The sequence below is a fragment of the Sturnus vulgaris genome, chromosome 2, assembly GCF_052056855.1.
Source record: "Sturnus vulgaris isolate bStuVul1 chromosome 2, bStuVul1.hap1, whole genome shotgun sequence".
NCBI lineage: Eukaryota > Metazoa > Chordata > Aves > Passeriformes > Sturnidae > Sturnus > Sturnus vulgaris.
This window is the reverse complement of record NC_142244.1, coordinates 29,298,829-29,326,730: the sequence shown is the minus strand read 5'-3', so window position 1 is coordinate 29,326,730 and position 27,902 is coordinate 29,298,829. Positions and strand designations below refer to the sequence as shown.

Genomic DNA, 27,902 nt, shown 5'->3' with positions numbered 1-27,902 from the left:
AGGAACAAGTATATTTGGTTTTGGCTGAATCAGATAAAGAGTTGGGGTTCTGTTTTTGACGTTGTTTGGCTTTGTGTAGTTGGTTGTTGTTGTTTTCTTTTTTAAGGAGGCACAGAGAGAAAAAAAATAAATACACATTTGTCCTAGGAATGTGAAGCCCCTGGTTTTGCTGGTAGGTCTGCTGCAGTCATGAATTTGCAGCTTTTTCAGTCCTTAGTTGGAGAGGCAGGAACAGTGAATCACTTATGAGGCATCCATCCTCCTAGCTGTCAGAGTGTCAGTGAAAACATCGCAAGTGAATGCAGGTAGAGTTAGGAACATGAAAAAGCCACTTTGTCTGTGCTTTGATTCTCTTTTGCCTTCTCAGAAGGAGGATATCCATTCTACCATCACTGGTAGAATTCTCCTACTTGATCAAGCTCAATAAAACCAGAATTTCAAATGCAATTAAAAAGGGAAGGAGGCAAGTAATATTGTAGCTGTTTTTTAAAACAATTCCACCCATTTTTGGCAGTGAGGCAATACTGTGAACATACGCACAGGAGGTGTGTGTGTTTGGCAAAACTTTGCTACACAGCAAAAAGCTTTCTTTCACACAATCCTGTTGTGAGCTGGGAGCTGGAAGCTTTTGTCTTTCTAGATCTTGTGACTGAGACAGTGTCAAGGAGTGCTTCTATTAGCAGTAGAGACCTGCAATAAAAGCCCAGATGTTTAGAGGCTTGCATTTGAGGAAGATGATCTTCCTTGTCAGTCAGTCTGGAGACAATAGACACTGTGGTATTTTAATTCTTAAGGTAATTAGACAAGGAATCAAAAACTCTGTTTAGTATGCTCATAATGGTGGAATGAGAGCTTCCCTGTTACCCTACTTGGCACTTGTGTGTCACATCCCAGCACATCCCATCACATCCCAGTGGCACAACAGCATTGTCACATCTGGACAATATTCCACAGTGACTTGAGTGCCTCACCACAAAAACTGGTGATACAGAGGGGCTGCATCCTTTCCCTCCATCCAAACACTTGTCACAGCTCAGCAAATAATCCAAGCAGGTCTGCCGTGGCTCAGGTAAAGCACTTTCATAACTTTTTCCTACATCTGTAATAAACAAGGAAACTCCCTACATTGTCATTGTTCAGGGTAAGTCCCTGAGGTCAGAGCTCTACTGGTGCTTTCCCCTGGTCTGTGCTCTCATCTTCTTCCCCCGTAACTCCCAATGTGGCTAATCACCTTAGTACTCTAAATTCCCTGTGCTGAAGTGCTTCTGTGGGTCATGTTCCTTTTCCTTTTCTGTCACTACAACAGCCACCTTACAACACTACAGTTCAGGAGGGCTATTCTTGAATGTCCAGAGTGCTATAAAGGTCATACACAAGAAAATATTTATGGAGGATATATTGGCCTACTATTCATGTCATCTAGTTCCTTGAAAGCTTTTCTAGTCTGTTTACGAGTAAGATGGACTGTGATGTCCCACTGATGAGCACATTCTTTCTCTAAGGAGTCTGCTGCCTGTTTGAAGGAGGCAGGTTCAAAGGTTCCGTTCAGTACTTACCTTAACAGCATACTGCTGTATAGCTCCAGAGGAAACAAAGCTTTATTCCTTGCATGGAAATGTAAACAACCAAGAGCAAACTGCTTTTTCTGCTGTTCATATTGCATTTGTTCTTATTTGTTACTATGAAGTGCTTGCAGGATGTGTAGCTGTTGCTACCTGGTTTTTTACAGTTACATCTTGGGTCTGCCTTTCTATTTGGCGGGTGAGATGGGTGGATGGATGCTTGATGGTCTGCAGCTTGATATCTAATTTAGTAGTTAATGTTTTTTACCTGCTTTGAGAGTAAAGGAAAAGGAGCTGTGGGCTTTGTTTAACCAATATCACAGCGCTTTGGAAGGGTTTGTTTTTGCCATCTTGGAATGGGTGCATAACCTTGTTTTCTGATTTATCAGTTATTGAAGAACTACATAGTTCTGTATGCTCACTTAGGAGGGGAGAAGAACAGGTAATGGTGGGCTCCGTGAGGTTTGTGTCTTGGAAAAGTTTGAAAGTATTATAGTAATGGTACACTCTCTTTCTCTCTCTCTCTCTCTCTCTCTCTCTCTTTCCCCCACCCCCCTCCTCCTTTTCTTCCCTGGCCCCCTTTTCCTTCCTCCTCCACTGCATTCCTTCTGCAGCCTCTGAAAACCATCTCCAGAGTTCTCACCCTCTCTGCAAAGGACGAGCCCCTCTGGCTCCCACTCAGACCCCTGAACTCTAGGGAACAACAGACTGTTTGATCGTGAAGCCCTTCCAAGGCAGCAGATGTTCACACAGGTTTTTGACCAGACACTCTTTAGCATGCAGAGACGTCTGCTAGCAGATATCTACACTCAGGAGCACGTGAAGCACATGCTTAAGACTGCAGTGTGATACTCCAGCACCTCCTACCCCATGGCTGTTCACCGGAGCTGCCTTCTCCAGTGCAGTGTGCTTCCACCATTTGTTTTCTAGTCCTGCGTCTCTGAGGTTGTCAGCAGCTCTGTCACCAAAGTGCACCAATATCCTGCAAGCAATACCAGCCTACTTGCAGAATCTGTGTTCCCTTTGATTCAATGATTCCCATTAAATTCAGAGATAAATTCTGGTATTTGAGAATTTGAAGAGGGAGAAAACAGCTGGAGGGAGGGAGGATTTGAAGAGGGAGATCACTTAAAGTAATGTCAAGGCACAGAGTAGATAGGGCAAGGGAAAATGGACCAGCTGACAGCTTTGGCAAAGGACTTGCAATGGAGAGTTTGATGATATGCATCTCATTCGGCATCCACTCTAGTAAGACCAGAAATCATTTTTCCAGGACTTAGGATTTCTCATTTATGACAAGCACAACTTCTCAAAGAAGCTGGTGAAAAAAGACTTCTGGTTGGTTGTTTGCATTGATTCTTGAAATAGGAAAGATAATTGAAATTGGGAACACGTGTAGGCAAAAACCCTTTTCTTATGTGTGCTCAAGGGGGCGTGACCTCAGGATGTACCAACATCAAATTAAAAAAGGAATGGATACAAAACATGTGTGAAGAGAGCAGCCATTGGTAGGAAGAACAATGCCTTAATGAAAACAGTGTAGATGGAAGGCCTCATCCAAGTTCAGCTGCAACAGGATTTGTCTCATAAACTTCCCCAGCCATTTTCCTCAGTCATGGAATTGGAAGTACCTGTGGAGGAATCCTGTGTCTTGCAGAACCCTGTGCAATCTAGTTGAGCAATGGGAGTAGGAGCCACTCCAGGGCAGGTATTCAGGGAAAGAGCAAGGAATATTGGTCCTTCTGTCAGCACAGGGAAAGGTGTCCTTCAGTGCCTCTTGGCACAGACATGCTAAAGCACAGCCATTCTGTCTGTGGGGCTGACTTTGTGTCAGCACTGGGCTGGTGAAGGTAGCCCCACCTCCCCTGCCCTGCTCACACCAGGGCTGTGGTCCAGCATCTGGTTTGGCCTCTCTTGCAAGTCTCAGCAGGGCAAAACCTGTGCCTTCAGGATCCGACACTCTCACCAAGGGCCTCTGGGGTGGTGGGTATGTGCGATCTGTGATGTACACAGCTCCTTGCACTGCTTGCCTTTGCTCCCACACCAGGGCAGGAGAATTGGGCTGCTCCAGGCCTGGGAATCATCCTGCTCATGGTTGTTACCATGCTCTGTCAATACACTGGTGCTTCAGCCTGATCCCACTGCCTTTCACAGTTCGGAAATGTCTGCAGCAGATTGGCACGAGAGCTGCCAGGGTCTCTTGTGCAAAGGAACTGAAATGTACAGTGGAACTGGGTCCATCTGTTGAGGTGCTTTACACACCTCCCTGAAGCAGTGGGCCAGGCTGGGCTGAATGACACACTGTTCTTTACAGGTGTCTGCTGAACTTATACTCCAGTCTTCAAAAAGGAACTCCTGGGAAACTCTTCAGTCATGGTGCCAACTAACATAAATCCCTCTGAGGTTGTCTGTCCCCCTCCCAAGTGTGTGTTGGAGATGGTGTTTGTTAGCTGTCCTTCCAAACAGTCATAAGGCAGGGCCCAAAATCTTGGATGTGAACTGAAAGCAGGAGCTAATCCTGCTGTGACATTGTCTAGTGGAGTAGGAGTGACATCTCATGGAAAATGACTTGAGACAATTCTTCATGGCAAAAATACTTTAGCATGTCCCTCACTCCTGATCATGGAATTCTTGGTGCACTTTTCTATCGATCAATGAAGTCAGTACAGGGAATCAGAGAAAATGGTCAACAGAAGATGTGATTTGTGGGCAGAAATGATGAAAGACTTGTCACCTCTTTAATTTGCATATGCATCATGGTGTGAAAAACGTGTAGGTGAATTGTTTCTGTGGTCATGCATCCCACTGTAATCTTTAACCAATTATTTCCAGACTTCAACTACCTTTTCAGGTCTGAACAGCTGTGCTGAGTTCCTGGGACTAATTTGTGTTAGGTGGGCCTATGGTTACAATGCTCCATTCTCCTACTACCTTCTATTCTGGGCAGATGGTGAAAGCAGTGCAAAATTGCATGCAAGAGCTCTGTGCTGCTCCTGGTGCCTGCTTCACTTCATATGAGCTTCAGAGAGAATTATGTGCTGTGAAATCAATAGAGTCTCACTCTGAAAGCATCTTGTAGATGGGACTAGTGAGCTTCCCATTGGAGCTCTGGCTAAGAATGATTCCTTCCTGTGCCAAACTTGGACCACACAGTTTCCCCTTGCTGAGGCAAAATAATACCTCTGACCTTTAATATGAAGATTTCAGGACAGTTTCATATAAAACACTAATGAATTATACGAATACTCCCACTATAAAAAGAGTGATATTATCCACTCATTCTTTTATATAGATTCAAACCTTGAGATTAAATGACATTCCTGTCTCACTTTGAGAGCTGGGTACAGAACGTGTGAGACAAAAGTGTCAAGCCAGTCTTTTAACAGGAAGATTTTGCTGTAACCGGTTAATCTTGTATTTGTCAATCTGTTACATATTTCTTTTCCTTGACATCTTGCCCCTAATGCAGGGATTAAATTCAGGACCCATTCAGTTTTATGGTAAAAGTATCATCTGGGAGCAGAGAGCAGCAGCAAAAGGTTTAGGACTCCTTTCTGATTCTTTGTATCCTGAAGGCAGAGCTAGGCACAAGCAGTAAGCAGTTCATACGAGATGTCTGTTTTGCTGGGGAGGGTGAGGCTCCAGGGCAGACATGACATTGTCCTGCAGTGGGAAGATCACGGAAAAGTCAGCCTGGGTATTGGCAGGTGACAGGAGGTAGCTATCCAGAAGCAAGCAAGGTTCTGGACCTTGCACTGCTTTGCAAGAGATAGTGAACGGGGTGCTGTGCCCTGGCTGGGATGAACCGGCTGGAAGGGCATGCATGGGTTTGTGTCCTTCACTTTTCCTTTGATCTGAGCAGCACCACTGTTGCTCTGAGTGCTCCCAGCACAGTGACAGGAGCACTGTGCAACTCTACAGCTTTCTATCTGTATCAAAGCCAAGTCCAGTGCTTCCAGGGGTGCAGGTTAGCACCTCTTTCAGACCATATGCCTTGCTGTCCCTTTCATAAGTGATAAAAACACATCCATCCCAACTCTGGAGTGCAAAACATGCTAGTAAGGAATAGTCCTTATACTCAAGGGAGTACCTGGTATTTATATAGGAATGCCTTTTTTTCTTCCCCTATCTGGGCCTACTGGATATATTTTTACTGCCTAGAACTTCAGCCTCCTTACTGTCCTTCAAAACAGAATTTGAACCTGCTTTGAGGTATCCACGCACTTGCTTCAGCCTTGAGCCAGCATTTCAGAAGCAATGTGGATGGACATTTTAATGTGTCAGTATTTTCCTGCCTTCAAGAACTTTGGATCTGCAAAACTCCCGTCAAGAATATTGTATTCTGGAGAAGACAATTTTATCTCTCTCAGGATGAGAAAGACTTGGCTGCTTTTACTCCAGGAAAGGTAACTATGGCTGAAGGTATATACTCAACCATGTCTGACCTAGAAAATGCCAAAATGGTTGTGCATAGAGCCTTAGTGCTTTATAAACCTTGCTGTATAAGACACAGAAATATATTATTGGTCTTCTGTTGTCTCATCCTGAAAAATGTTCACCTGTTATGTTTTTGATGGGAGCCCATTGTAGACAGGGGAAGATGGAGAGGGAAATCAAGGAAAAAGGAATAAATTCTAGTTAGTAAAGGCTTTTGCCATGGCTTGTAAATTAAGTATTATGTAGCCCTATTCCTTCCATTTTATCCCGGGGGAAGAATTTTAGAAAACTCCTAGAAAACAACCTTTGTAGCTTTTCTCTTTCACAAATACAAAATGAATTACATAGAGAGACAGAAGTGATGGGAAAGACCTCTTCACATGCTTCTCTAAATAGGAGGAAAAATGCATTGCTTCAAACCCCAGGTTGCATCCATAGGCTCAGGGCATCCCTGTACAACATTCCTGAGGCTTACCTGCTATTGAGAGGCAGTGGTGCTACACAGAACTTGCCAACAACGGATGGCTCATCCTTGCTCCAAAAACGATTCTTGGGGATATACTTCAGGGTCACACTGTTTATCTGGCAGAGGGGAACTCGGTGGGCCAGCAGCTGTTTGCCTGTCTCCTGGTCCTCAGGTCTGCAAGGCAGGGTGAGAAACGTGAGGGATGTGTTCAGTCAACCTGCAAATACAGTCTACGTGCAGATCCATGGAAACAGTGGAGGAATCTGCAGCATTATTGTGAAGCCCTCACGTAATAAAATGGAGTGAGAAGACTCATCTGTCAAAACAAGCCATTGCTTGAGCATCTTACAGGCTGTCTCTCCATGTTTTACCTCTGTATTCAGGAATATTTCTGTATAAATATCCTTGCTTCCATCACCAACTCTTCTTACTGTTCCATATTGATCGAAACACTGCTCAGCTTGACACAGAGAGGTAAGCAGTAGATAAGTCAACATCTATGGAATGGTGAATGGCATGGATGGAGATCAGCTGTTCATCATTTCTTCCAGTACACAAACTGGGGTCCTCAAAGAGTGCTAAGAGGTGGCAGGCTCAAAAAGAATGCACACTGCACGAAGTACCAGTCCTTTCAAACTGCTGAAATCCTTGCTTTGAGATGTTGTAAATGCCAGGAAGCTTACATGACTGTACAAGTCAAGGGAGGGGGACTGAACAAGTTTATAGAATGCAAAAGCTAGTAAGGATAAAGATCTCATCTTTGGCTCTGAAAGTCCCTGAGACGTAACTAGACACAGGGAAACTCTTTGGGGAAGTATTGCTACATGCTTACACACAGATTTTTTTATAATCTTCTCTAGCTACTTGCTTTTGATCATGTTGAAGGTGGGATGCTTGGATAGAGGGACCTTTGTCCATCCCTATGCTCTTACCCAGGCAATGTGAACTGAGAAGTGATGGAGGTTTGGTAATGAGCCAATGACCAAAGTCCAGTGAGCTGTGTGCCACAGATCTGTGCTGCCCAGGTATTTTAAGTCATTTCTATGGAGTTCATCCAGTGGGCCTTACACTTGATCTTCTTGGCACCTCCTAGAGCATGGAGATCGTTGATTTCCTTGTGCTCATGAAGAATGATATATGTGCAGCTGGCTTGGCATGGTCCCAGTGATGCCTTAGGTTTTATCTTTTATATTTTTCAAATCCTCTGCTACTTAGTGTGTAACTCTGAAACTTCATATTAGGTGTTAGTGAGTTCTCTTCACAAGGTAGTAAGACAAAACAATCCCTTCCCAGATAGACAATCAAGGACAATCGGTACTCAAAAAGCATAAACAACAGCTAAGGGAACAGGGCAAGCCAGAGAGCTGATACTTCATAGCCTGGGGCTGTGGTTGGATAATAGACCCCAACATATAGATGAACCAAAACTTATAAAAGTGTAAAAACTCATGACCAGGATCCATCTGGGATTTGACTTGGGTATAGCCCCAGACAGGCTGTTGCATTGCCCAAGGTGTATCCTTCCAATAAATACCTATTTTATTCCTTTTGCTCTGCCTAGTCTCTGTTCCAAGTCAGCCTTTCCAGGCATCACCAGAACCACCTGGGTGACGGTTTCATCAGAAACTTGATGGCAGGGAAAGGGGAGAGGTGACAAAAGGGTCAGGAAGAGCCTACAGTTCTGCTAACTGAAGTAGCTCTCAGCCACGGGCTGTCAGCAGCATTCACAGCAGCACACCCAGTCTATCCCCTAGATTGCAGCAGTAGTTGCTGGGCTTTGTGTGTCTGTGTCTGTCTTGAAGCTGCTAAAAATAAGAAACATGGCAAAATTGCGCCTTCAAAAAAGTGAATAATGCATAGAAAATGGAGGCCATCTCTCTATGGCATATTGTCCATGGACAGAGGACCATGTTGAAAGAGCCACTCCTGGGACTAACACTTGGTCCAATCCTGAACAACCTGTGGATGGATTTAGGAGACTTGGCTAGCTTCAGAGGTATGTGTTCTTGGATATGGAGGATGATGTCATGTGGTGTGTAAGCACATAGCAGTGCAGCTGGGAAGTGTCCTGTGTAACAAACTCCTCACTCATGAGGCCTGTGTCAGCGACTGAAGCTTGGGGACATGTCTCTTTGGGGCATTCGGAGCAACTTGTGGAGAGGAGTGAGATTGGAATGGATATTTGGGAGAGGAGACGAGAAGGGCAGTGTGAGACAAGACACAACCATGTGAGTCCTTTGCTGAAGGTCTGAGACTAGCTGAACACTCCCAAGTTAGTCCCTCTGCACTTCTGGGAAACTGCAGGACAGATCATCTGAGATAAGTCACTGATCTATTGGTGTCTGAAGTGTGATGTGAGGATCTATGTTTAGATGCCCATTTGATACTCTGAGCTTGACTTCACTGGAAGGCCGAGCTTTGCCTAGAGCAGGAAAATTTGCCCTTTGCTACTAGCGAGAAATAAAAGGGATATCTTCAATTTTATACTCTCAAATCTGTAGGTTTATTGGTATAAGCAAATTTTTCAGTTAAGCCTTGTGCTTCTAAGAAAGGCATTTAAAAGCAGCCCAGCAGGGCATCTCTGGATAGGTTAGCCTGCTCTAACTCCACTGTCTCATTAAAACCAGAGGGTACAGCAAAGCCTTGGGATTGCCCGCCTGGCTCACTTCCCCGGGCAGCCTTTCCCTCTAGGGCTCATACGCCCCCTGCTGGACTCCCACCAAACCTAGTGTCCGGCAACTGCCAATGGGAGGGCCGCACGAGTCCTGGTCTGACCTGGGTATTACTATTTCTTCCCTCCTGCATCTGTGGAAAAGCCAGATTTGGCCAGGAGGAGTTGATCAGACTGAGCTCCACCGGGCTGGAGTACAAATCCAGATTGTGGTGCCTGGCTGAAAATCTGTGACCAAGCATCTGTGTCACTCTGGAGAGTACCCTAGAGTGTGGCTTTCCCTTCCCCATTTCTCCCCCCTACCTACTAGTGCCCACGACTTAATCAGCAACACAATTAGCTGCAGGTCACAATATTTTGGCTTAACAGTAAGGACTGTGTGGGAGCCAGCACTGGAACCTCTGTGATCCCAGGAGAGCTGCCTGGGACTCTTTAGCAGGCTAGTTTCCTGCTTCCTGAGGCAGCCAGCAGCATGTGCTAGCTGCATTGTGGTTCCCAGTCGAGAGAAATAGCCAAGAAGTAGGAAGAAGTGAGGAAGACTCTGGGGAACTTTTTGTGGTGGGGAGATCCCCTGGTGGCAAGAGCTGTGGAAGCTGTGGAGTCTGATCTTTTAATTCAGACAGTCTGGCGGAGGGTGGTGCTTTCAAGAGACGTCTTTCTGTCTACACAGTGGATCTTGGTCCCCTGCCCCTTGCTTTTGCCTACAATGGGAGTGAGAGCATTGCTGCGTTACTGCAGAGGCAACAAGCTACTAACACATTTCTGACTATGCTGAGGTGCACTTGTCTCCCCTTTGCAACTGCTGTCTTCTTGGGCATCAAGAGAAATTGTCTAAGCCACCAAGTCCATCTGTCTGCAGCCTCTGGTGGATTGGGGTTTTCCTGTAAGACACCCCTGCCTGCCAGTGACTGCAGTTTAAAGTAGCACCCTGCCAGGGTATGGTGTGAAAAAGGAACCAGCATAGCCACACAAAAGTATGCAAATCTGGGGCTTCCAGGGTGTTCCTACTGCTCTGTGCACTTGGGAAAGACATGGACCCAGTCAGGGTTACTGACTAATGGTAGCACATGCCTGATTCTTGAGGGCATTTAGGGAAAATGGAACGACTCAAGAAACAAAGTTGTGATTCATCACTCAGGGAGCTGTTGTTGTCCTTTTCCTGGACTGGGATAAACATCCTTACTCATGGAGCTGGGAAAAAACAGGCCAGAAACATGCACTGTAACTCACATGGTGATCTTGGCTGTGTCCTTGGTGCTGTTACTGCTGAAACTGATCTCAATGCTGGTGACTCTGTTTCTTTTCTTCCACAAATGAAACTCAACCAGGCTGTGGTAGACTGAGCAAGAAGCAAAGAATGTGGGAGTGAGGACATGTACTATCTGTAGGACCTACCCATAACAAAAGAGGGGCTTTAGCACTCAATTCCCTGCCCCACCAGCAGAAAAGATTAAACAGACATAAGAAAGAATCAAGTCTCTGTGCTATGTGAGGCAAAGGGGGCATGTCTGTATAGCCCAGTGTGAACAGGCATTTTCAATCTCTTTTACTTCAGCCCTGAAACCATGTGGCTGTGTTAGTTCAGGGCTATGCCCACACTAACAAATCTGTTGGAAAAGGCTTTATGGAGGAGATGTGCAGGGTTACTGCTCTTCAGTGGTGTGTCTCAGACCCCATGGCCCACAGCAGCTGACTCTGATGGGGTAGCACAATGTAACTACCTAGGCTCCTCAGAGGACCTGCCTCATTGGCCAACACCCTTCAGACTCCTTTTTCTCTCATGCTACTTACCACAGAATGGGGCTGAAGGACCAGTCATTAAAAAAACTTTCACTTCCGGCGGCAGCCTGCTCACGTTGACACCTGCCTGCTCCAGCAGGCCTGCAGGAGGAAATAAAGTCAGTGCAGGGAAAGCCATGAATGACAGAACAGAAATATAATCAGTCACCCTCTTTCACCCTGCCTGACTCCCCTGTCTTGGAGAACAGGTCCCTTTCTTATACTAGTGCAAATCAGAGCAAGTACAAGTTTGTGGTGTCTGTTTGACAGGTAAACATTCCCTCAGAAAACCTCCTCTGGCTACCCCAGGAAATCATCACCAGAGAACTTCTTGGTGGCTTTCTTTTTATTCCTCTGCTAACAAACTGTGCTATCCGTTGCATCTGTGCAAAATGAGTGAGAGGAATGCCGAATTTGTCTTTACAAACGAGCTGTGGATGTGCTTGTAGATAAGGCTAGCACTGAGAGATAAAAGAAAGAATGGGATGGATTCCAGTGATTGATGAATGGAAAGAGTTATTTCCCTTTACAAACAAAGTGTAGGGTTGCTGATAAATGACATTGGACATAGAAAGATGAAGGAAGCAATGGGGAAAAAACTATGAATTCTATAAGAATTAAAAATTAAAAGAGAGGGTTATACATTAGAGGGGAATTTCGGATATCAGGCATTCTAGGAAGTCTGTGCCTCTCAAGCACCTCAGCCAATGGGGAAAGAGAGAGGGAAATGCGGCCGGGAAAATAAGGTAAAAAAAGAGGCTGCTTCCTCCAAAAATTTGAGACATCCCAGGGGAATGTCCCATGGCCTCTCCCTTTATTCGAATAAAGCAAAAAGGACTCCTCTGTCTCCTTTTTGGACATAAACCTCTTGTGTTTGTGGATTAATTTTCCTGACATGAGCAAGACTAAAGACTACCAAGTCAGGAAACTTAGTGCAGATGTAAATGACAGTGCAAACACAAGGGAAATTTAATTCCTTGGTCAAATGAGGAAACCACCATAACTCACAGCCTGCATTGTTCAATAGCTGGCAAAATGATTTGGTGAGATGGGGAAGAGGTGGCTGATCTGAAACAACCTACACCAAAAAAGGCCTCTCTTTATGTTCTTCTGGTACCATACTACAAATAGTAGCAGAAGACTTTCCTCATGCCACAGCCCAGTTTCAGAAGCCAAAAAGAGGCATCTATTACCTTCTCTCAGTCTAAAGAGTTCATCTTTGAGGTGAACATGGCAGAAGTTGATGAGAAGGAGGTGACTCAGCAACACTGAGTGGTGTAGAAGAATGGGACTTCAGGCTTGAACTAAAATTTCCAGCTGCTTCTTTAAACAAGACATTTTTTGGAGCTGATTGCCTACTGATTCTGGCAGGTGATTCTGGAAACTCTCTTTCAACACATATCTAGGCCCTAGGAAATGTTTGAAGATCAGAAATGTTGAAGATTTTGCTGTTCTACCTTGGACAAGATATGAGCTTTTATAATGTATCTATAGAAGCCTGAAAACGAAATAGGTTCTCACTCTTCCCAAACAGATTCAAAGCAAATACTTCTCGGAGAAATCTGTGCTTTGCACTGACACCATCAGGAATGTATTGTCATCCTCTCCAGGAAGGACTCATACTGGTACTGTACCTATTCTGGGACAGGAGGACAGGAAGGGTTCTGCACAGTCCAGGCAATGACCATTTAGAAAATCTTGATGGTTTGCACAGGGGAACCCCACGATGGGACAGGGATGGTTCAAGGCACTGATGTAGAGATGTACTGCCCGCATGTGATCACAGATCAGAAAGTTATAGCCTGCAAGAAAAGAAACAACCAGAAAAAATGAGTCTTCCTGTTGGCTTCAGGCTTTTTGTTCATTCCCAAGGAACTGAGAGTGAAGGAACACTCTTACTGCAGTGATCACCTTCTCATTAATAACATTTTCCAGGGCATTTCTGTGGCTACAAGCCCAGATCCCACTGCAAGAAAAGTTCTGCACGAAGTTAGAAGTGTATCTATCTCTCAGACTAAGTCCCTTATAAGAGGGACCACAGGACTATCATATATTTGTCAGTGTCCCATCAGCCAGGCCATCAATCAAGCTCTCTGTAAGGGGGTGCAGCAGCTTTGACTCCCACCTGCACTGAAACCGCAGCTATGGGAAATGAGGTACCGTAGGTATCCCAGGTAAGATGACAAAGCTGTTGACTCATGCAGGACATATTTGAATGTTAATAAGCCCTCACTGTTTCCTGTGGAAAGTTCTCTTCTCTAGAAGAAAAGGACAGTAATTGCATGAACTGTCTCTCTAAGTAGACACAACTCCCAGCATGAAAACAAAAAGCAGCTTTTGTTAGTGCTACCTAACAGCCTTTCTAGCAAAGTGTCATCTCTACTGAAGCTAGGGTTTTGTGTCACAGAGAAACATCACCAAAATCGCATCTCTTGACAGTGGTGCTTCCAAGACTCTTGATAAGTATATGATTTTAAATTCACCTGCTTCTTGTACTGCTGAGAACAGACGTGGGCTGTGAATATGTTTGTCTCATTTTCTGACTGCCCTGGCTGTAGCAAGAGCTACTTGCCAAACAGCATTTTCAAATGGCCATGAGAGTGCTCGTGCTTGGCCAGTGAGTGTTCTTACCTGCAGAGAAGAATCGGGGGCATCCTGGCTGATCTTTGCCTCCATTGACAAAATAATCGATGTGGCCTACTGGAATCCGGATCCCGAAATCTGAAAGGAGGTGAAATGCCACTTCATTCTCAGACTTGGCTCTTTTGTAGGCTTGACCCTACATGTTGATGACAGGTCCCAATAATTGGTTGAGTATTAGTAGTACTGGAGCCAGCCCTAATGCTGGAGACATCAAGGTCGTATTTCCTGCTTCTACATGTGCAGATTTGATGCATGGAGCAGAAAATGTTCCATGCCCTGCCATCAAAATTACTGGAAACTGTGTCTTACGTCCTCAGTGACTCTGGTTCTTGATTCTATGTAAAGGAGAAACTAAACTGACCACAGCCTTAATGTAGGATTATGAAGGATAATTGAGAGTCATGTTGGTAGAGGTTTTCAGGGTCTCCAGGTGAAAGGTGTGACTCAAATGCACCACATTACTCTTCAGCCCATGTTCTGCCTATGTAGATCCTCAGTGATTTAGAGAAGTTACTCTGTTGCACCAGCTGTTGGTTTGACTCTGTTACTTTCCGACAGCACTCTTGGTGGCACCTTTCTTACATCAGGTGGGTAAAAACTGAGTCTAGACCTATAAATTCCCTTCAGGCAGTAAAATTCATGCCAAGCTGGTTCTGCATAAACTCACTCTGCTGTAGCAATCTCCACCTGTGTTGCTTGAAGTGCTCTGGGGTATGAATTCATCATCAAAGCCTTTCTTAACAAGAAACTTCCTCAGAGTGAGCTTGAACTCATGGTAGTCTGGCAAAAAAGGACAACGACCTCCAGACTGCTTAGCAACAATGATGTCAGGAGGAACAGAAGCACAGGCTGAGGAAGAGGGAAGCCAGCTTACTGTCAGCATCAGTATGAATAGCTTCCACGAAGAGGGCATCCCCAGGATCCAGGCGCTCTTCGGGGCTGGCTCTGGTGTACTTAGGGCCTGCAGGATCCAGGGCTGTAACAAAATCAAACACTTCAACAACAGGTACTCTTCAGCCCCTCTCTTTCTTATTTCTGGACCAGTTATTTTATCTATATCTTTACAATAGTGCGAGGCAGAAATAAAAAATTATTCCCAGGTCTCAGTAATTAAGCTCCAGAATAGTTTCTGCCAGAGCCAACTTCCACTACAGCTTCCTTGTATTGTCCTCGCTGTTCCACACCCTTTTAGCAGTGTTTTAACTCAAGGTTCTAGGCTGTAAAGCCATGACTGAACTTTAAATAGCTCTGACAGAGTAAGTGCATAGTGTCTCTTGGCGTTTTGGTGAAAGAGAATCAAACTTTTTAATGCCTTCCCAATATTGTCGAGTCTACTAGCACTACAGTCTGAGAAATGTCACTGGAGATCTGCAGTTAGGTGGTGAATTCAGCACCCCAGGCATTAACCAACTTAGGAATTACAAAAGTTTCATATTACCTAATAATTTTAAAACAAAGAGGCTTCTGAGCCCTTTCCCCACAAATAAAATGGAGTCTTTAGCAACCATCTACATTTTTGCCTAAAACTTGCTCCTAGAGCAACTACTTTGGATTCAAAGGAACACAGAAAAGTATCCTTGAAGTATACCAAGAAGCAGATTAAAAAAAAAAATAAATCTGAGGTTTATCCTGTTCTTGTTTTATAGGAAAGTAACCTCACAAGACTTTTTTTCACTCCCTAGGCAACAATAGTTTAAGAAGCAGGTCTGCTCCACATGCCACTTAACCTCAGAGCTGGCTGGTTTCACAGCTTTGGACTCAGTCTCATTAATTCTCTATGGAGAAGGCAATATCAACAATATACAAATGGGCATGTCTGCATTTATGAGGGGAAAGGGAAGGAGGAAAAGGACGAAAAAACTTTCTTTCCTGTTCTTTCTGTAAATAAAAACTAAAAATAAGACTTTAATGCTCTTTAATCTTGATATGTACAAAAAGCTGAGAGGTTCCCCACCTACTTCTACAGTACAAGTTGTAGTTAAAACCTTTAAAAGATACTGAAAATTGTTATTTAGTGTGGCATGAGGTTCTTAATGAGGAGGCAGAAACCTAATATGAACAGCAGTCAATTCTAGCACAGCTCCAAGGCAAGCACATTTCTATCCTCTCTCCTCTACCCCTTCCTTCTCCAAGCACAAGCTGCATAAACTCCATTGAGATGTACATCTTTGCTAAGGAAGCATGCAAATTAATTCCTTCAAGCATTTTCATTTCCTTTGCAAGTATTGAAACAAAATGTTCTTTTCTAAGTTTGGTAAGTGCTGTTCATTCCTGCAGTTTATTTCCTGCACAGGGAGATATCCACTGGAACAGGATTAAAGAAACGGATTAAAGTAACTCACTTTGGAAAAATAAAGTCTGTGCTCTGATATCCAAGACTCCCTCTAGTTTTGCTCCACAGAGCTCTTAGGTGATTTAAAACACTTCAGCAAATTGTGGCTCTGGGATCAAATTCCTGTGCGAGTGTACGCATGTGTGTGAGGAGGCATGAGATGAGATCAGGCATATCTTGGGTCTAACCTAACCTGTATTCAGGCTCCTAAATCTGAACTGGAATCTGCAATGACCAGTACGCCTATGAAATCATAGGATAAACAAGAATGTAGAAAAGGGATTGTATTCTATCAGAGTTAAAAATGGAATAAATAACTCTACAGAGCTTCTGTTACATGTGGACAAGATGAACGGGAAGAGTGTTTAACTGTGAAGTTAATTACCATGGTTTCATGGAAATGTGTCTGCTTCTGCTCATCTGAAGACATCACTGATCATGAAATTAGGGTGCAGGACAGAGGCTACTCCAGTTTTCTCCTAATGTAAACTTTGATTCACAGCTTTAACAAGGGCTCAACATGAAATTCACCTCCTCTTAAGAAATGCCTGTATTTCATGCAGCATGGGTAGATGTGAAAACGGAACCAACTTTTCTCTGGACAGCCTTGCCAAGAGTGCAGTGAGACCTCCCACTGAGGATACCTCTATGAGACAGCCCAGCATGGGCTGAGGCAGACTGAGAGCTGAGGCCACACTACTGGAGACTTTATGTCTGTTCCTTCTTAGTGGCATTCCCCTCCTATCAAAATGAATCTCTACTGTTGGGGATTCCCAGAATTTAGTGAAATCATTGACAATCTGATATGACATACAATGCAGCCCTATTTTGAGGAGGGGTGATGGTGGTGGTGTGTGTACTAGAAACCTTCCAAAGTTTCTTCTTACCTAAATGATTCTGTGACTTTATTCATGCTCCACACCTAAAGGCTGGACAAGTCCTGAGTGCACCAAAAACTCAAAATGACAGGATCAGCCTATTACCATTTTGCTTTGCAATTCCCTCAGTGGAGCATCTTTCTCACACCCCAGAGTCTGGCTGTGTTTAAGGTCAGCTCTGATTTGGTACAGTTGAGTAGCATTAAGCCATCTTACTGTGAAAACAGACAGCTTGTGGGAGGTAAGAGCAAGGAGACTCATCTGGGTCCTCCCAACGCTGGCTCAGGCTCTTACCTTTGTTCCTTGCCTGAGCTGTGTGGTAGGGATGCCACGCCCTGACCTTTGCCTTGTTGGGCCTTCTTGGTCCTGACTTGACTTCCTAGCTTGATCTCGGGCTTGCCTTAGCACTACAAACTTGCCTGGTGATCACTGGAGTGTGGATGACCCTGGTTCCTGTCACTGGACCTGCTCTGCTCGTCTTGCCCAGACACAGTAGAACTGTACTCCCTGTCTGTGAGGCCACTGCCCACCTTACTGTCCCCTTGGCCATTAGCTCACATTTTCTTGCCGAGCAGCTCACTCCTGCTGCTCCCCCCACAATTGCATTGTGGGCTTTAATTCTGAGAACCACATGTACGTACTATAATTTGGAAGCAAAGCTTCTAGGTGTTGTGGGTTTCCACTAGTCGTGAGGGCTCTTACTTTGCTAAGATGGCACCAATTTGAAGAGTGTAGCAGAGCTGGAAGGACCTTTTTGCAAATACTTGTGTTCTTTTGGCAGCATGGAGGGGACTGATGTCGGAAAGGTGCTGTCAAAATTTAGGAAGAAACCCATAAGCTTGGATCCACTGAGCCCTTACAAAATTGAAAGACCACTCTGAATGACTCCCCTTTTTTCTCTTCCATTTTCTCTCTTGAAGGACAGGTGAGGACCCCAGACTCAGTTTGATGATACCTGTTATCTGTCCCAGGCGACCACCATGGAAGTGCCCCACCAGGCCCCCAACGTGTGCTCCAAGGCTTACCCCAATGATGTGGATAGATGTCCCTGAGACTCCCAGGGCCTGCAGGGTGACAATAATACAAATTATTGTTTCTGTAGCAGAAAGGTGAAATACCCTGTCCCAGCCCACAAAGCAGCTCTATAACTCTCTTAATATAGGATTGCTTTTGATGTGTACAGTGGAAAACCAAATACTTAAGGAAATGATGGGTATTGCCCTTTCTGCTTTTCCGAGCCTTTCTTTGGGTCCACAGGTGCAAATCCAGCCCTAAACAGGTTGGTCAGCACTGAAAACATTTAATGGAGTTTACATGTGGCTGGTTAACAAAAGGATTCATCACTCTGATTGCAGAAGTCTTGTTCAGCTGTGCTTTGCATGAACAGAATGGCACACATCTGGGTATTTCCAAATGCTGAGGAGTATATCTGAAGCCCAGAGCAAATTTAATATAGCCTCAAATCTCCCTCCCTCCAGCTTCCTGGACAACATTTCTCAGCAGAAGAAGAAGACTGTCCAGTGAATATGGATCTGAGAAAACCCAAGGCAGGTTTTAGGTTTGTTCTGAACTGGAGAGGCAGCTGACAACTGGATTTTTTCCCAGAAAATGTCAAAACTCAAAAGGAAGAAGAAAAATGGTGGCATGCTCAAGCCTGGATTGAAAGTGGGAAAAAGGAAAAATCTGGAATAAAAAATCCACTTGTGCAACTCTGGATACAGCAGGTTGGGAGCAGCTCCCTGGACATACTCCCTGCACTGGAAATGCACAATGGCTTACCAGGAGCTTGCTGATGAACTGTGAGATGGCGAGGGCCAGCTGTGTGACATTTTCCACTGCAGAGGGATAGGCTCCTGTAGACCCATAAACCCAGTCTACTGCGATCACATTCACCTGGCTGGTGTGAAGTATGGCCTGGACAAGCCCTTCAATCCAGGAAGGTTTGGTACCCAAAGCCCTGTGGACTCACCAGAGACAAGGATGTTAGGTGTTCCCCAAGCAGGGCATGTGCCACTGTGTTGTTCACTGGTGCTGGAGCTTCACATATCTCAGAGGAGGCTGCCAGACAGTGGCTGAAAGTTATTTTTGGTACCAGACACCCACACCTGGAAATTTTTTTTGCAGTGGTGTAATAACACTTTCCAGAATGCTCTGATTCAGGAGGGAACCAGATATTTTAGTGAATGAGATAACATTTGCAGGGCTCAGACTGAGATTTCTCTCTATGATGTTTCATTAAGCCACCACAGAGCCCACCTGTGACTGGGGTAACTGGGACACCTGGATCCTTCTCTGCTGCCACTGGCTGGAAGTCCTTGGCCACATCACCTAGTCTTTCACTGCTACATTTTCTCATCTCTAGACAATCAGAAAAAATAACCTATACCAAAGAATTCCAGGAAAACCAAGGAGGCTCTGTTCTACCCAGCTTCCCTAGTGCCATCTGGTGAAGAGTGTGCTATCTTGCTTGAAGGCAACAGATGGTTTTCTGAGAAGACCCTGCAATATCTGCTGTGGTTTCATCCTGGTTTTCTATGCTCTTTCTATTCAGGCTTTTGCACTTCAAAACAAATAATATTATATGGTCATACCTGACTGAAAAATGGCACAGAAGCTTGCAGAATGATGTAAGTTTTTTAAAAAACTCAGCTCCAATCCCAACACTTTCAAGAACAGAAGGATAATCTGTCTGCTTGGGGTTCTAAATAGCTAATTAATCCGAGCTATTGGGCATGAAATCCAAGCAGACAATTTGAAGGGACAAGAATCTTAAAGACAAGACTTCTTAACTAAAAATGTTGATAAAAGGAAAGAAAGATGTGAAGGAAGAGAGAGAGAAAGAGAGCAAGAAAAGGAAGGAAGGAAGGAAGGAAGGAAGGAAGGAAGGAAGGAAGGAAGGAAGGAAGGAAGGAAGGAAGGAAGGAAGGAAGGAAGGAAGGAAGATTTTGATACTAATTTCTAACTTTTTTTAGGCTCTAAAGTGTGAAGCACACACAAGAAAGGGCAGCTGGTCACAAACTAAAAGACTTCAAATTGTGCTGTAATGTGGGGTGTCAGCAGCATTTTCTGCCAACAGCTTCCCAGAAAATTCCTGGTTCCAATTTGAGCTGAGAATCCCAGTCTCTGTTCTTAGCAGTTGTTTTGCATGCAGCCACTCTGCTGGGGAGATAAGAAGGTCACACAAGCAGGAGAGTTGCATGCCAGCCCACCCAGTGTTTCGGAATGCTCCTACAGTATTTGATTTACCAGTGAAAACTTAGTCACAGTGCTCTTCTTTCTCTCACCTGAAGCCATGGATGATGATTTTGGTTTTCAGGTTGCTGTTGAAACTGCAGTTCTTGATGCCATCATCAGCTGAAATCAGTTCTCCACAGCTGGGGCTCGAAGGAGTGAACAGAAGAAACTGGACCTTAAGTTTGCTGCCCCGTAGAAAATTGGCTGTCTGGAAGTCAGTGCAGTGATGCCCTGAGAGTCTGTCTGTATTCACTGCACAGGGAGGAGGGAGTGGTACATTTAGTCTATGTTTGTGCAATGGGAAAAAAATCCCCTCATTCTAATTCATTAGGAAAATGAAGATAGCAACTTCACTTCTATTGATAAAGATTAAAAGTATGGAGCATAAATTAAAATGAGACAATTCTGGAAACTTTACCTGACTGATAAAGTTGTTTGTGTCCTTTGATGTAATTTCAGCTCTGGCTGGGAAAATAACCACGGATGTCTAACCAGTTTTGACTTCTGAGAGTTGTTTTACCATGAAGTGAGTGGTATTTTGCTGGGTCTTTTTAGCAGATTGGCCACCTACACCAGCTACTTAGTACATTTATGAGGTGGCTGTTAGATTTTTTAAAAAATGGTTGCTGACAGGTAGTCACCACTGAATGGGGAAACTTCTATTCAAATTCTGGTAGGCTTAGTGGAAGGTACAAGTCTAGCTGACAGTTGCATCAAAAATCCAGAAATAAGGATGAGAATACTGATGATAAAATATGAGAATGCTGATGAAAAATATGCCAATGATAATTTCACAATTGATATATTTACTGCATGAAAATGCTTTTTGAGAAGGAAAAGGTTGCTGCTGGAAGGTACTTTGACCTAGATAGAAAAAACTAAACATTCCACCTGTAGCTAGTAAAACAGCCGAGCAAATAAAGGCTAAAAAGTAAGCACAAAAGTTCAGCAGTATATGTCACTAGCAGTGCTACTTTAAGAGCTGGCGTAGTGACATCCTGCTGCAATAACAATACACGGACCTTCCCTTTCTGAATTGGAGGAAGTGAAACAACCTTGAATCTGACATATGATAAAATAATTATTCATTTATGTATTCTTAAATCAAACAACCATCTTCCCAATTTCCCTCAGAAGACACTTTACACCAGCGAGACAAAACATGGCCTACGGGTCAGCACAAAGGGGTGAGATTTAATATTCAGATTCCCCTAGAAAGATGTGACTATCCCTTACTGTTGTTTATTTTAGTCTTACTGTGCACTGACAAGGAAGAAAGAAACATTTTTAGAGATTAGCTTGGAAAAAATGTGGGTCATGAGCCAGTCTAAGTAGCAAAAGTGGGTCCAGTGCCAGCACAGTGTGTGTCAGAAGTGATATAAGATTAGGGGAATCATCAGTAAAGGCACGGCAGGAGTTGTACTGCAGTGAAGCTCCAAGTGATATGGAACTGTAATGTGATCACTAAGGCAGTCTTGTTGTTGGTACAGTTAAAGAAGGAAATGGAACTGTGGCATTTGTTTATTTTCTCTCAGCTACTGCAAATCACACTTGCTGAGTTTTTGAAGCAGGAGAAGCCACTGCCAGAGGCCAAGTGCTCCCTTTTCTGTATCCTTACACTTTAGAGTAAACCTGGATTACTCTTGTAAATGAGGTTAATGGAATGAAATCACTAAGAGTGATTGAATCAAAGCATAAGAGAAGAAAGGACTCATTCTTGCACTACTTTTTCTCCCTGGCACCTAACAAGATTATTGCAAGGACCTCTTGACATACAGCTTATTTAGGGAGAATTGAATTCAGATCCTTCTCTGTAAAACCTTCAATCCCTTGCCAGGCACTCATGTTTTTCTTACCTGTTTGTGCTGAGCTGGGCAGCAAGAGGACAGCAAGAACAATGAGCAGTTTTCTCTTCGGATCTTCAACCATCTTCCTGTTTGTCCGATACAAATATAAGGATTGTACAGGGCAAAACCAGCTGTGGTTAATGATCAGCTAACGACTCTGTAACGATCAATCAGCCTGTGCACTTTTGGGAAAATTACCAAATTTGGATTTTGAGCAATTACCTCTGCTCTTAACCATTAGCCAAAATTTGAAGCAGAGCGTCACTGACTTTTTGGTTAAAGGGGACGTTGACCTTCCTTTCCTCCCTACCTCCATTTCCTCAAGGGAAACTTCTCACTTCAGAAATCAGCCAGTGAAACCAGTCCCAGCAAGCAATAGAATTACAGTGCTTTATCCTTGCTACCTTTCTGCCAAATTCTGACTAGGGATGCTGGTTTATCACAAGGCTTTGCAGTAAGTCCATGCCAGGAAGATTAATATCAGCCTTGCAACATATTTTCCTACTGCATTGCTGTCTTTCCTGTATTTCTACTTTTGGTCAGATACCCCTAGCAGTCCAAATAAGGCAGAACAGTGGATTACATATGAAAAATGAGGGGAAAGACTGGCTTAAATGTAACTGGTGGCCATATCACCATAAAATGCTCAGACTACATTTTTAGGGTGGGGGCGCCCTTCAGTAATGCACCAGCATCATAAGCATTCAAATACTTAAAAAAGACCTTTTGAATAAAAAAGCACCAGACATTACTTTTCTTTAGAACTATTGGTGATAGTAATTTCCTTACCCCAGTTTGTCCCATCTGAAGGCTTTGGGGCTGTTTTAGGCAGAAGATAATTTTATTTCCAAGTCTTCTGAGATAAATTTCTCCAGTTTTCACTGAAAGTTAGGCAGCCTTGGCTGCCTAGCCTGGAGGACTATTGAAGCCCCACACCAACTGCATCTTCCCAGAGATACATACAGAGATACCTTCTGACCCTGAAGTATTTGTCTCCAGGATCAAGCTGGCTTATTGTCAGAGAAGCAGGTCCTCAGTGTCTCACAAATATGTGACTGAGTTTGTCAACCCAATCAATTTTCCAAGAGTGAAAACTGGAATGCCAATAGCCAGGTCCTGGCTTCCAGCCCACTCTTCATCTTTCCATTCCCAGAACCAGATTAATCTTATTTTATCTTACAATTCTCAGATTGTAAGATAAAGCCTATGCACTCCAACAGACCCATTCCTTCTTTGCCAAGTCATATGGAAATTTTGAAATGTCGTGTAATATAAATCCGGCACCAGTATTACAGCCCTAGAGTTAAACAAAACTTTGGCCCAGATGTGCAGATCTGTTTTTATTTTGTGTATTTGCAGAGCTTGCAACATTAAACAACATCCTGGTGTTTAACTACTCTGCAAATGCACAAAATTGGTGTTTTAAAAAAAATAAATGTCTTAATGAAATTGAAAATTTTCTTTCCTGAGCAGTATTTTTTTCTGAATTCTCAGATTTAGTAATTCCAGTATTTTTTTATTAATTATAGAAGCACACTGTGGTGATTCCTTATTCGAACAGGAAAAGCCACGCGTTACACAGAGCTTAAAACGCTGTGCCTTTGCTAGTAAAACTAATTTGGTATGAAGGGTTTTCTTTTATTGCTTGTAAACTTAATTACAGAGTATTTGTAGTTATATATTAATTTAGAAACTTAATGCCTCTCATTTTGCTTCCCAATGGGAGTGATTAAAATGGCAATGGGAGCACTGTTGCAAAGACTTTCAAACCATGGTAGATTTATTTTAACAGTCCCTTACAGTGCAGTCATGAAGCACAGTGTGATTTGCTTGAGAATGTCAGGGATAACAAAAGCAAACAAACTTGATTTTATGCACAAATTCTTTTAATTAAAAAGAAAATTTTAAAAATGTGCTGTCTGCACATTCAAGCAAATGCTGAAAGTCCCCAGCTCAGATGAAAATGTTGAGTCCTCACACACAAAGCAACAGCTGGCAGAGGCATATAAGCACTGCACATACCCAGTGGTCAAGTGGAAATCTGATCAGGAAAATTCACTTAGCCTGGAAAACTAATTTTTGATACTAGAAACAATGCAGTTAGGGTAGCAGCAGCAGACCCTGGGGGAAGCCAAGTGTGAGATAAGCAAATGATCACTATTTAAAACCTCTCCCTGCAGCCTTTGCATTCGAAGAAGGGCATGAAATACACTCAGAGCTTAGCTCACTGTTCATTAAGTTCTGGATTCCCCCCCTACTGTTGAAATACTTGGTCTCAAGAATTTCTGCCATTTGCCTGTGAAGTAGAAACCATGGCTTTGTGTTAAGCATGTAAACTCCTGTGTATCGTTCCCAGGATTGACAGAGGAACGAGGACTAGTTCTCATCTCAACAAAAAGCAATTTGACTCCCTGCTTTCAGAAGTGTGTCCCAGCAATGACAGAGAAGGAAGTAAACATTAAAGATTGTCTTGGCAACTGAGGAAGAGAAAACATGGGCAAGTCTGCTTGGGTACTCTGTCAGGAAAGGAGGAAAACCAGCATCTGAGCCTTTTTTGAGTACTTTATGGATCTTCCACCTGGTATGCCTATATGCATAAAGGAAAAGGCATCCTTACCATGTATTGCCAAGTAGAAGAGCTTAGGTGAGGGCATCAGCCTCCAGGTTCAAGTTTCTCTCTCACTTTCTCTGCCCTGTGAGGCCCTAATCATCTTCTACAATGTGGAGCAGCTCAGTAGGAAGAACATAGGCCTGCCTTAAGTGCATGTGAGTGACCTCTTGAGGTTTCTTCCACCCTAAAATAACCTGTTTGAAAGTGAAACTGTCTAGTTCAGATTTTTCTCTCCTAACCACCAAGATTTCATGACCTACAAGAAAGTTGTAGTGTGCAAACATCTTCCCAGAAATAAGATTCAATCCAAAGCCTCTGACAACTTGGGAGAACATTTTACCTGACAAGAGGATGAATCAGCAGCAGAGAACGTGTGCTTCTGCAATGATAGTGCTGCAGAAAGATGACCATGTTATATTTCTGGTGTAAACACTGTGACTTGGAGCCTCTACAGTGTAGGGAGCTCCCTTTGACACTTGTCAGAGATTAAGAGGGGAAAAGGTAACCGAGGGAACAGAAAGGTTCCACGTCACTGAGCAAAAGGAATTTATGGGATGAGCCTATCTCCACTTGTGAGTTACATAAATGACATTCCAACACAGATGTGAAGAAAGGATCAGTATTATTCTGTTTTTGTAAGAACTGAATGAGACAGCATTGCTCAGCTCAAGATGAAGTGTCATTCCAGCTCATGCTGCAGCCTTCAGCGACGAGTTAAAGGAGCTTAGAGTAACTCCTAGAAGAGAAGAAAAATCCTTCAGAGTTGGAATAACTTCAGTGTTCACTCTGAAGGACCTCTGCTCAGAGATATCCACGGCTGCCAATTTTTTTTTCTGATTCTGTTGTGTGAAGTGCAAAGCTGAGGTTTCTCGAAGAGGTGATGAATAGCCCGCCACAGCTGCTCCCATGAATTCGAGGGACAAGTGTACTAGGAGAGATCTGACTGAGAGATAAACATGTGGTGAGAGCCTCCTTCACAGCACTGTGCTGTGCTGGTGCTCTCCAGGACAGACAGACAAGCTGCTGGGAGCTGAGCATGCTTTGAGACTCTAAGGTCTGCACCTGGAGTCTTCTCCACCAGAGTAATGCACTGGGAGTGGGATGCAGTCGAAGGAGGTTGAAGTAAGTATCCACTCAGCATCCACAGACCAATATAAAAAGAAAATAAAACCTTTTTTTAGTATTTTACAACATGACAGAGGCTAAAGTGAAGAAATAGTTACCACATCTAGGCATGAATCTGCTGCTTGCAGTTTTCTTGCTCCTAAATTCATTCTCCTTATCTTCAGTGCAGGGATGTTTGGAATTCTTAAAAAAAGAGAATACTTGGGCAAAGAGTATGCCTAAGTGTAACAAGCTGTTAATTATATCATGTTATTATTATTTAGATAGGGTTTTAGTTTTCATGTTTTGCCCCACAGTTTTTCAGTAGGGTTTCTTCTAACTGATTTTATGTTCAGTGGGAAGAGTGGTTCAGCTATTTGAGTTGCCTCTCTTTCAGGGCAGTAGATTTTTTTGCCTGGAGTATTTAGCTTTATCAACTTTATAGATAACAGTTGCTCCTTTTCTTCTAATTTATCTTAATTTTGCTCTTCATCTAGTCTGTATACTATTTCACTGTATTTTATTGACTGGATTCTAATTTTGCCAGGTTGATGACCAGGTTTTGATTTTTCAGTGGCTAAACATGGCACTATTTGGTAGTAGTTTGTTGACTTTTGCCAATTTTAAATTCAAGGTAGACATGTTTCTTTGTTATCAGATCTCAGTGAAAACATTTTGCTCTTTATTAGAACAGTTTTGTACATTTCTTCAATTTTTCTGCTGATCACCACAAAAAAATTGTTATAAGACTGAATTTCAGAGCATGCCTTAGGTTCAAAACTTCGAAGTTTTCCCCTGGTAAAATTCTCTCTCATTTGCATTCCGAAGCTTACTTTGGACATGACAATCAAGTTAGGCAGCAGGCAATGACTTTGCCTACAGCCTTCTTTTAACTCTTTCCTTGCAAGCAGGGTAGAGAATTAATAATTACTTGAATGTTATATTAACCATTTTCGTGCTTAGACCATCTCTGCAGAAGATGGCTGGACACTAAATTAATTCAACAAAGAAAACAAAGCTTGTGCATTATGTATTATATTATTTCAAAGGTCAGAGTGATCGTCCCCAGGGGGTGCCCCATGTTAAGTTAATTTTTAAAAGTTTTACTCCTCTCTCCTGGAAGGTGCCTCTTACATCTAACTAAACAAAATTAAATTACAAACACTGGAGTAGTCTCTTTCGAGGGACACCCCTTATAAAATATTTTCTAGGGTCCTACTCCTTATGCCTCGACAGCACTAAGTGTTTAACAAAGTTACAAATTACAAACTTATGAATCACAAAGTTTGAAAACTGATTCTAATTGTTCTGATTTGTTTGGTTTAATTTGGAACTAATGCACAATAATATATTTCAAGGGGAAATAAAATAATAGCTATATGGGAGGAAAAAACATTTTAAAAATACAATAAATAATTTTTCTAATCCAAAGGCAGAGAGTGATGTAGAATTTTTTACCTGAAAACGACTTACAGCATGTCTTAAATATTATTCTCATTGGTTACAGTGAAAGTATCACTTAATTAATGGGGCAAAAGTAAGTTTAAAAATACAAATCTATGCTTATTGCAAAAACTTTCTCTTCTAATGCCCTGTTATAAGCATTTTTGAAAGGAAATAAGCAGCTTTTCAGTAAAAAAAAATTGCATTTTGTTACACTGATGACTATCTTGGGTAATTCCACAAAAGTTTTTAGGGTGTCTTTCAATGTACATGAAGAAAGCAAAAAGGTTAAAAATAAACTAATGTTAGGTAAGATTATGTCCTGGGGTACAATGCAAAAATGTGTATTCTATCACCATCTGTTAAAATGTAGGAGGGGTGGTGATCCTTATCTCTGTGAGAGATATCCTCTGCTGATGTGCCATCTGATAAAATCAGGGGGATGATCATCGTTATCTTTTCACAACCCATCCTTCCTCCAGAAGATATATTCCGTTAATGGGCCATTAAGTCCTATTGTGTGACTGATAAGATTACATCATCCCATTGGGAGATGCCCCAACCAGGGGCAGGAGCCAAGCCTTTCCTACCTAGATAAAAAACTGGGATTTGGGGCGCGAAGGCAGACCTTTCCACTGGATCCCAGAGGAAAGTCGGACCTTTTCCACATCATCACTAGACCTTCCGAGGAAAACTGCACCTTGTACAGGAGCACTGCTTCAACTGAACCACATCTGTCATCCAGGAGGACTGCAGCCACCATTTATACGGACTGCTACCAACACCCTGACTGACAGGGTGTCAGGTTGTATTCTGACTCTGTCAGTGGTTTTCTTTTGTATTATTGCATGTATTTTATTTTTTCTCTTTTTTCCTATTAAATTGTATTACTGAC

The 27,902-nt window shown here is 43.1% G+C and overlaps 2 protein-coding genes across 5 annotated transcripts in view; one reads left to right on the top strand and one right to left on the bottom strand.

The window, feature by feature from the left end:
• POPDC2 (popeye domain cAMP effector 2) overlaps window positions 1-27,902 on the top strand; it is a 39,668-nt gene extending 11,766 nt beyond the window's left edge. For 2 of the 3 annotated variants that reach the window (XM_014888895.2, XM_014888894.2), the window contains exon 4: window positions 2,177-27,902. In XM_014888895.2, coding sequence (XP_014744381.2) covers window positions 2,177-2,259 — 83 coding nt within the window. In that variant the 3' untranslated portion in view covers window positions 2,260-27,902. The remainder of the gene's footprint in view (window positions 1-2,176) is intronic. The other variant, XR_015801227.1, reaches the window with a different exon arrangement.
• PLA1A (phospholipase A1 member A) lies at window positions 469-22,012 on the bottom strand. 2 transcript variants are annotated; one of them, XM_088159014.1, is made up of 11 exons: window positions 21,859-22,008; window positions 20,053-20,254; window positions 18,548-18,725; window positions 17,724-17,832; window positions 14,433-14,534; window positions 13,547-13,636; window positions 12,550-12,717; window positions 10,928-11,017; window positions 10,367-10,475; window positions 6,475-6,639; window positions 469-690 (listed from the first exon to the last, which is right to left on the bottom strand). In XM_088159014.1, the coding sequence occupies exons 1-11, from the start codon at window positions 21,929-21,931 to the stop codon at window positions 570-572; spliced, it is 1,407 nt and encodes a 468-aa protein (XP_088015140.1). In that variant the 5' UTR covers window positions 21,932-22,008; the 3' UTR covers window positions 469-569. The 2 variants fall into 2 exon arrangements, with proteins under 2 accessions (XP_088015140.1, XP_014744377.1); XM_014888891.2 differs by lacking the exon at window positions 469-690 and adding an exon at window positions 4,809-5,225 and having other exon boundaries at window positions 21,859-22,012.

Bases quoted from the DNA above. Each gene is read 5' to 3' on its own strand.
- PLA1A (XM_088159014.1), bottom strand. From the start codon at position 21,931: ATGGTTGAAGATCCGAAGAGAAAACTGCTCATTGTTCTTGCTGTCCTC. The intron at 20,255-21,858 runs GTAAGAAAAACA...CTCCCTGTGCAG, and splicing joins GCCCAGCTCAGCACAAACAG to TGAATACAGACAGACTCTCA. The intron at 18,726-20,052 runs GTGAGAGAAAGA...GTGAGTCCACAG, and splicing joins ATCATCATCCATGGCTTCAG to GGCTTTGGGTACCAAACCTT.